The sequence below is a fragment of the Tiliqua scincoides genome, chromosome 3 (genome assembly GCF_035046505.1).
Source record: "Tiliqua scincoides isolate rTilSci1 chromosome 3, rTilSci1.hap2, whole genome shotgun sequence".
In the NCBI taxonomy this organism is placed as follows: domain Eukaryota; kingdom Metazoa; phylum Chordata; class Lepidosauria; order Squamata; family Scincidae; genus Tiliqua; species Tiliqua scincoides.
The window spans coordinates 201696181-201706077 of record NC_089823.1 but is presented as its reverse complement, the minus strand read 5'-3'; the positions used below and the strand labels follow the sequence as shown (position 1 = coordinate 201706077).

General features: G+C 43.1%; 1 protein-coding gene across 1 annotated transcript; it reads left to right on the top strand.

Annotated features, from left to right (window-relative positions):
- Window positions 1-505: 505 nt before the first annotated feature.
- LOC136645268 (vesicle-associated membrane protein 2-like) lies at window positions 506-7359 on the top strand. Its single transcript, XM_066621505.1, has 4 exons — window positions 506-531; window positions 649-772; window positions 3975-4133; window positions 7300-7359. The coding sequence occupies exons 1-4, from the start codon at window positions 506-508 to the stop codon at window positions 7357-7359; spliced, it is 369 nt and encodes a 122-aa protein (XP_066477602.1).
- The last annotated feature ends 2538 nt before the right edge of the window (window positions 7360-9897 follow it).

Below are 9897 nucleotides of genomic sequence, written 5' to 3'. Positions count from 1 at the left end.
GACTATGGTATCACGCTCTGAAAGGTGGTTCTGGAACAGCGTCTAGTGTGGCTGAGAAGGCCAATCCGGGAGTGACAATCCCTTCCACACCGGGAGCAAGTGCAGTCTGTCCCTGGTCTGTCTCCCTGGCTATGGGCCTTCCTTCTTTGCCTCTTTGCCTCAGACTGTTGGCCAAGTGTCTCTTCAAACTGGGAAAGGCCATGCTGCACAGCCTGCCTCCAAGCGGGCCGCTCAGAGGCCAGGGTTTCCCATTTGTTGAGGTCCACTCCTAAGGCCTTCAGATCCCTCTTGCAGATGTCCTTGTATTGCAGCTGTGGTCTACCTGTAGGGTGCTTTCCTTGCACGAGTTCTCCATAGAGGAGATCCTTTGGGATCCAGCCATCATCCATTCTCACGACATGACCGAGCCAACGCAGGCGTCTCTGTTTCAGCAGTGCATACATGCTAGGGATTCCAGCACGTTCCAGGATAGGCTGCCTCTAAAACATGGTTACATACAGTCATCATGACTGCCCGCGTGCTACAGGGCACGTGGGCCATAACTTAATAAGTTTGCTGCTGTTGAACTGTGTACATGAAAGGTTCCATAATGGAAACTGAAGATATTTCTGACAAATGTTTGCAAACTTTGCTGTGTTTCTAACATAGGTCAGCACCAACTCATTCTCAAGGTGCTGGAGGTGTTCCCAGTTCCGGACCAGGAGAAGCTCCTCTCCAGACCAATGTGACTAGCAATCGGAGGCTGCAACAGACACAGGCTCAAGTGAATGAGGTGAGCTAAGCACTGAACAGTTTACATTTGTTTATATCTGTAGGTTTCAGGACTAGGATTCAAAGAGTGAATGTAGAACAATCTTAAGCTAGCTTTGAATTTGCCATACGCCTGGGGTGAGCACTAAGTGATAGACTACGGGCCCAATCCTACACTTACCACACATCCTCATTCCTTGAGCTCCACTAGCACTGACTGCCATAAAGCAGTCAGCGTCAGTTGCAAAAGGCACTCCATCAGCGCACTAATTACCACATTGCCAGCAGTGCCAATGGGAAGACCTGTACCTTCCTGCCAATGATAACCTGTCTCCCACCACTGTACAACTAAAGTAAGTCAGCAGAAGAGGTGGAAGGGTGGCAGGAGTGTGGAATGGGGAGGGGAGAGGGCAGGTAAAGGTGGTTCAGGTCCTGGGAGTGGGGTGGGAGTGGTGGCACCACCACCAACAATATCCTAATCCTCTTCCTGGATCTGATCATGCAGCATGGAACACCAGGTCCAAATGAACCTCTCCAGGCCACAGAGGTTTGTCAGGTCAGCAGGGGAGGATAGCCCTTGCTTTCCCGATAGCAGAGTGGCACGGGAGCATAGGGAGACAGCACAAGAAGCAGGCAATCCCAAACAGAGCCAAAGAAGCAGACGCAGGCTTGTTTGTTGCAGAAGCTTGTATTGGTAAAGGGAGCTGGCAGAAGAGTAGTCAGTCATACGGTCCAGAAGTCAGGGATACAGCAGGTCACAGTCATGATAAGGCAGTCCAAGTCAGTACACAAACCAGCAGCACGTCACACAGAAACTCCACCACAACAACCCACACCTTGGTGTCTGTGCTTGCCCCCTATATAATGGGGCCAGCCAATCAGAGTAGGGCGACCTCATAGTCACAAGATGGTCTTGTGACCCACTCTGATTGGCTGCCCAGTGGTGCATTGCACCACTCCACCATAGCCTACGGGACTCAGCACTCATCCTCCCAGGTCACATGGCTCCCACCTGCAGCAGGTGCAGTTGATTGCATCAGCTATGCTGCTTTACAGATTGTTTCACACCAGGCCCAGTTATTGGGGCCTCCTGCCACATCCTGGCGAATAACAATCTCAAGCCTGGGATGCCAAAAACCCAACAAGGTTTACCTATGGGTAAGGGAACAAGTATACTTTGTGGACACCATTTTGGCAGTGGGCGTTGTTTTGGCGTGGCTCCAGCGGTGTAGGATAGCGAGCTGTGAGCATTGCTGTTGTTCTGTGTAGTGTACTCTCACTTCCTGATAGGTGCATATGTGCACCAGTGAGGAAGGTAGCTGCTGTACCAGGTTTTCTGTGCAGTTCTCTCTGTCTCCCTTCTGCCTTAAAAGATAGTCTTTAAGGCAGATTGAGAGGACCGAACAAAGAAGACAGCTAAAGTACTGTAATCGTATAGTTACCAAAAACACTCTGGTACTTGGGTTGAGTGATCCAAAGACAAGGCATATCAGGCCTGGAGGCAGTTCTCATTGGAGTAAAGTACAGGAGCTCCCTTTACCTGTCCTATTGCATATTGTCTTTGTACTCAATTTCTTGCAAAATATTGTAATTTGAATTTTAGAAAAATTCCAGATCTCTGCGATGGAACCATTTCCAGGGGAAACCTTGATCCTGCAGAAGAAACACAAGTCAACTGTGCATTTACTGCCTGAAGAAGGTTATCTGCTGAAGACTCTTTGAAAATGCAATGTGTTGCCACACTAAACTTAACCTATAGGTGGCACTCAACACCCACATCATAGAAATCCGTTACTGTACATGAATTCCAGAGGGTAGTTATGCTACTTTGTTGTGGCAAAAATAATCAAGAGTTCTGCACCACATTGACTGCTAATTATTTTATTTTGTTCTGCCACAGTGAAAAAAAGCTTGTGCCAAAATAATATTGCTAGCCTTCTAAGGTGTCATTGTTGCCATTACTGAATAGAGATCACCAAAACGAGGAATCGATTTTCATGAACACTTTTGTGCCCCTAGAAACCTCACCCCCCCCCTTTTCTGGCAATTTTGGAGAGAGAGGCTTGAAAAGGCATGACACTGTTTGCACGCTTTGTGGAGGCCTGTGCAAGTTTCTTCTTAGCAGGAATCTAGCAAGGGTTGGTGGGTTGCTTCAGGGAAAAGCACCTTCTGCTTTATAACTCTGCTTATATATCTAGATCCCCTTTTTTAAATCCGACAAGCAGTTACATGGTATGTGATGTGAGATGCCTGAAGTGGAAGGAGAGAACATAAGAAAAGCCCAACTAGATCAGGCCAAAAGTCCATCTAGTCCAGCCTCCTGTATCTCACAGTGGCCTACCAGATGCCTCCAGGAGCAGGCAAGACATCAGGAGACTTGCATCCTGGTGCCCTCCCTCCTTTTGAGAATGTCACTTGACCCTCAGCAGAGACTTGGGTGAGGGGAGGGCCTCAGTGGCTTAAGTAGGGAGAAGGGTGTGGGGAAAGTGGCTTCAGCAAGCATAATGCTCTGCATGCAACCTGCATATTTAAAATGTGCTAGGCATGATAATAATTTGGAATGCTTCTACCAATAAATAACTCCATCCTCTCTAGCACTTTTACAGATTCACCTTATTGTTTGCTGCAGTGTTCCTCCCCCTACTTTGTAACTTCTCAGAGGTGTCCAAAGTTTTTGGCAGGAGGGCCACATCATCTCTCTGACACTGTGTCGGGGACCAGGGGAAAAAAAGAATTAATTTATATTTAAAATTTGAATAAATTTACATAAGTTTACATAAATGTATATATTAAAGATGAACTTATATGAAGGAATGAAGGTCTTGCAATAGCTCAAGGCCCATAAAAGGCCTTGCACAAAGCAAGGCTGGCCTTTCCTTTGCTGCCGCTACTGCATCACAGATGTGAAACAGCAAGCAGTGGAGGAAGCCCTCATCCCACAGCTCATGCAAGAGGTCAAACAGTCGCCCTCATGCTGAGAGTAGTTGCGTTGGGCCAGTGTGGGCTCCAGCAAATCTCTGGAGGGCCAGAGGCTCATTGGAGACTGGAGGCTCCCTGAGGGCTGCATTGGGAGTCCTCGAGGGCCGCGTGGCCCCAGGGCCAGGGTTTGGGCACCCCTGTTCTATCTTATCAATCATTCCCGCACACTTTTCCAAGTGCTCGGTGGGTAAATGCCACTCCAGCGTTTTTCAGATAGGCTCACTAATTGGTTATGCCAATTTCAGGTGGTGGACATAATTCGCGTCAATGTGGATAAGGTCCTAGAAAGAGATCAGAAGCTTTCAGAACTTGACAACCGGGCGGATGCCTTGCAAGCCGGTGCCTCGCAGTTTGAAACAAGTGCAGCCAAGCTGAAGAGGAAATACTGGTGGAAAAATTGTAAGGTAAAATGCTTTGCTGTGAAGTAGAACTATTACAAGGTTAACTTGACTCTTTATTTCTCAGCTTGCCCTGTCTGTCCCTGAATGCTGTTAATGCCTGTAGCAGGGCTGGCCCATCCTTGCGGCCAACTGAAGCTATCAGTTGATGCTGCATCAGGCAGCAGATTGTTAAGGGTCAATCTTCACTGTCCATCTTCAAGTCTTCACTGCTTCTCTTTCTTCTTCTCCTCCTGGATTGGAAAAGGAAGAGGGAGACAGTGAGAAAAAGGAATGTGAGGGAGGGGAAAGCTAAGTCATTGATGAGCGGGAGGAGCAAAGTTGGGCTTTGATGAGTTCTCTGTATTTTTCCCTGTGTTTTTCTCTATTTTCCCCTATTTTTCTGTATTTTGGACAGTTTTTAACTCCCCAGAAGCTTTTATGCCATTAAGCTGCTGCCACGGTGCTCAACACCATTGGCCATGGTAGACATCTTGTATGGTTGGATGAACTGGGAATTGGAGCCACCTGTGGCGTAGCCCAGACCGATCGTGTAACCCGGTGCCGAGCTCAAAATGATGTCCCGGAAGTGATGTCATAGCTGGAAGTGTCATCACTCCTGGGCTTTTAAAAAATTAAAATTGGGGGGAAAGCTGCCTTCTCCCCCCCCCCCGGAAGCTTGCTATCCACTTGCTCTGCCGCCTCCCCCGTCAGTGACATTGCTAAGGCATCTATATACTACCTGGGGTCAAAGACGTTTTTGTAGCCCCTCCCCCAATGACAAAATCAAATTTAATTAAGTAAATAAATAAAAAGTGTGCCCCTTATTGGTTAGAGACACACTGTGCTGGAATGAAGAGGGACAATTATTCTCTTCCTGCTAAATATAAGAGGAGCTCCGCTTGAAAAGGTGCGTCTTTACCCCGTTAGCAGGTGTAGTTGTATTATGATACCTGGAAATGAGAACTGATTCATATTAACATTTTATTGGTTCCATGCTGTATCATAATAACATCTCATTGGTTCTCAGAACCATCAGTCTCAGAGGTCCCCTTTGAGTTAAGAAAATCCACTTTTTGTTCCATTTGGCAGTTGTCTTTTCATTTTCTGGTTAATTGGCCATAACCTTTGATAGAATACAGATATTCCAATGTGGTTTGTTTCATTGCATTCCGCATTAAATTACCTTTCCAATGATATATAACATGATGGTATTATTCATACATAACAAGGTTTTCACAATTTTGGTCACTAGTGTCAAGCTCAGCTTGTTGCCCCCCAAAAGCTTGTTGTCCTGAGCAACTGCTACCCCTGCACCAACTTAGCTATACCACTGGGAGGCACCATTTTCTGGTGGTTCCACTCTTTCTTGGCCAACAGGTCCCAGATGGTAGTGCTGGGGGATGCCTATTCAGCACCCTGGCTTTGACTTGTGGGGTGCTGCAAGGTCCTATCTTATTCCCCCATTAGATCAATCAGTTTCATTACTATCTACTCCATATTATAGACTCTCTCTCTATTCACAACTTCAGCAATGAACAGCAATGGGAAACCCAAGGCACATTCTGAGTTGCACATACCTTTGAAGGTACCCAATTTCAGGTAAACAGATTTCAGCGAAACTAAGTGCTGTAAAAGTAAATTGGTTCCAGATCCACCAAATTAAGCATTTTTAAGCAAGTGTTTACAGTTGTATAATAAGCTATTGGACCCTTACTGAATTTGAGAAAATAAATTATTGGTTTCTAATATCCGTATATAAATACTTTAGTTAATATATCCTGTTGAAATATCTGGCTCATCTGCAAGGAAAGCAGGAAGTGGATGTTGGGTATACAATAGAAGAGTCAATTAGTTATCCGATCTGTCCATCACTCTTTGGCGACTCACAAAATCAGCTCACAACCTACCAGTAGGTCCTGACCCAAAGTTTGGGAACCACTGTTATAGTATAAGAATCTGATTTACTACATGACAAGAACAACCACCATTGTTATCTAAAAAATGAAGACTAGTCTTAAAACTTCTACATTACTCCTCTAAATTTCATCACATATGCAAGACTCTTCACTACATTGGTGAGCTGCTCATGATTCTTTTTATCATATGTGGTGGATCTGCAAGATATCTTCCAAATTCAGGGAGCAGCAATATCAAGAAATTAACAAAATACTGAATTACACCACATCAGCGAGCTTGCAAATATGGAGACCTAACAGGAGTTTGGTGGGTAACTGTATGGGGGAGCCCAGAGATTGCTGCTGATGTGTCTGTTGCTCAAAGCAATATGGCCCCCAAGAGAAGTCTGCCATGAGCAGAACTATCCATTTAGATCTCTGAGCCATGATGTTCTCTAGGTCAATCTACTAACATTACTTTTGTTCTGCAATTAACCTTTCCTCTCAGCCACTGTAAGGTTATCCTTTCTGTGTGTGTGGTCTCTGGGAGGCCTTAGAAGGTCACTTCTGGTTTTTTGTAAAAACTGGAAGTGATGTTTTAAGGCCCTAAAAAGGTCTTCAGAGGGCCAGGAAGGGCTTCCCCTTCCACCTCCCCTCACCTCTGGAGGGTCCATGTGAATTCGACCTGCAGGTTCAGGGACTAGTGGATAATGAAATCCATGGGTCCCAAATCCACAGATATAGGGAGCCCACTGTATAAATCAATCAATTAAAAAAACTAAAAAAAGATAAAAGGACTAGATGCCTGGCACTTTCAACCTGTTGTACTACAGGTCAGCTTTTGGAGCTTTTCCATTTCTAATTAATTCTTGGCCCCAAGGACCATAATGTTGGAAAAGTCTTTCACGTCTCCATCTTGCTTCGGCTGCTAACATTTCAGCCTGTTTTTAACATTATTTGAGAAATTGTCAAATATTGTGTACTTGAGATGTATACTTGAGAAAGAATTGATGGCGCTATGGAAACTGCTTTGTGGACTACTTTTTTGTTGAAAAACAGTATATAAATATTCTTAATAATAATTGCAAAACAAAAATCCAAATTTCAGAGTGCACAGATCGTGTCCTGCCTGGCATCGGATATCTTGGCCATGCAAGATAAAAATAAAACGTGCTCCTTTTAACAGTGGTACACATTTGCTGTCAGGACGATCTGAAGTACATGTGTTGGGAGAAAGCAAGCAGCCCTCTAATGGCACAGACAAGGGTAACTTTTCTCTATTTTCTTTTCTCTAGATGATGATCATCTTGGGTGTAGTATGTGCGATCATTCTTATCATAATTATAAGTGAGTAACATACATTTTCATCTCAATTGACCATCTACTGAATATCATGATCTTCAGTTAGCTGAATGGAATAATGGTCAGAGACGCATCCCACAAAAAGCTTCCTTGTGAATCTTATTCTGGCACCTGTGTGCTTCTGAAATAATAAATAAATATAGTGAACCTTCAGTTTCATGGACCTTGGTTTTAACAGGCTTAGGAAACAACATACATTTTCTGTTTCATTAAAAAAACAAGTCAAATATTTTTGCACATGAGCATCTCAGTTGACTTCCATGAATTCAAATTTAACAAACTTTCTGCATTATCAAACTCCCCTTCTCCCTACTAGTCCATTAAATCAAGGGTTGACTGTAATGTCAAATGTGTGACTGAGAAACAACTTGTTGTGGTGGGTTTTTGTGTGTGTCACAACTCTAAGGGTTTCATTTTCTCTGTACAGATGGAAAAACCTTTTCATGATTAAGTATAATACTAGCATAATTATAAAGAGCACTAATAGTCTTTCTCAATCCAGTGACAGCAGGGTTGGTCTTTAAATTAGCTCACGCAGTATCTGTACAAAGCCCTTCTGATATCTTAGTAAACGTGCATTATAGAACCTAATACCTGGATAACTCAAGATATGCTGAGATTTCATCATAACAACAAGAGGCATTCAGATGTCAAATGCAGGCAAGCAAAATGTTGATAACTTGTACATTAGCAACGAATTAAAACAGGAATTTTGGTATAATCAGAATTTGGCACCGCAGAGGAAATTTTGGGTGTGTCTTATAGGCTAACATACGTTACACTGAAGAAGGTATATTAAAATATGTCAAGAAAAAACAGAGGGCTGATTTGATTAGGAGTGTTTTAATTTAAACAAAAAAAGTTGGGTAGGCATCTGTCAGACATGGCTAAGTCATCCTTATTCAACTGCAGGAGTTTGATAAATTATTCTCACAGTCTTTCCAACCCCATAATACAAGCTCTTCCTGTGATTTTTACTGAAACAATACTTGCTATAATACAGCACTTAAACACAGTTGGGATTGTATCTGATTTCTCCCTGGACACATCTGCCCATTTCAAATATGAAGTTGCTAATTCTCTTTTCCTTTCTTTCAGTTTATTTCTGTACCTGAAACACCCAACGACAAATGGCTTGGCATGGCTTGGTTTTGCTTATACTGACCTGTTTTCTGATGATCTGTCAAATGAAACCTGCTTTTTAATTCCTCATGTCTTGGGGCTGCTAGCCTACAACGATAAGAATTCAATGTAGTGTGTTTTGGTAGTATGTTGTTGTTTCCATGAGAAACTGTGCCAGCTGAATACGGTCAACTAGTTCCACCTATTGATCGATCACTGTGTCTTAAAATGTGCCCATGCTGATCTCCCAAAACAGTCATTCTTGAAAACCATTTACAATTTTTGAAAATTATGTAATGATGTAATTTTCAAAATGAGGTGCCTCATTTAATAGATTTATATTTGGCTTCTTTAGACTAAAAATACATGTGTATCAGTAAGAGTTGATCTTCAGAAAAAGTTCTCATTAAGGAGTGACATCGAAGTTGGCCATGTAAATGCAAGCTGAAGACCACACCTATTACATTCTATTACATTCAGCCCGTCTAGTGGCTGAATGCAGTAGATCGCATCTATACGAATGCATTCTGGGGTAAACCTGGAAATTAATCTTTTAGGGCTAAAAATAGCCCTAAAACCTGAAAAACATACAGTTTGACCTTGCATAGGTAGGAAAATATATATTTGCACTTTTTTCTTTTTTAAAACCATTTAAATGGGGACCTTGGTATCTGCAGATTTTTGTACCTGGAGGGGGTTCTGGAATGGAACCCCCTCCCAGATACTGAGATTGGGTCTGTAGTCAGTGGCATAGCTAAGGGGGTAGCAGTCACACCGGGCAACAAGTTTTAGGGGGGCAACAAGCTGAACTTGACACTAGTGGCCAAAATTGTGACAATCTTGGTATGTACAAATAATACCATCATGTTATATATCATTGGAAAGGATATTTAATGCAGAATGCAATAAAACAAACCTCATTTGAATATCTTTATTTCATCAAAAGATATGGCCAATTAACCAGAAAACGAAAACACAACTGCCTTAAGGAACAAAAAGTGAATATCCTTAACTCAAAACTGACCTATGAGACTGATTGTTCTGAGAGCCAATGAGATGTTATTATGATACTGCATGGAACTGATAAGTTGTTAATATGAGTCAGCTCTTATTTCCATGTATCATAATACAGCTACTCCTGCTAACTGGTAAAGAGGCACTTTTTCAAGTGGTGCTCCTCTTATGTTTAGCAGGGAGAGAATAGCCATCCCTCTTCACCCCAGCACAGTGTCCCTAACCAATAAGGGGCACACTTTTTATTTATTTACTTAATTAAATTTGATTTTGTCATTGGGGAAGGGGCTACAAAATCTTCCTTGATTCCACGTAGCAGATAGATGCCTTAGCTATGCCACTGGCTGGGGGGAGATGGCAGATCAAGTGGATGATGAACTGCTAGGGGGAGGAGG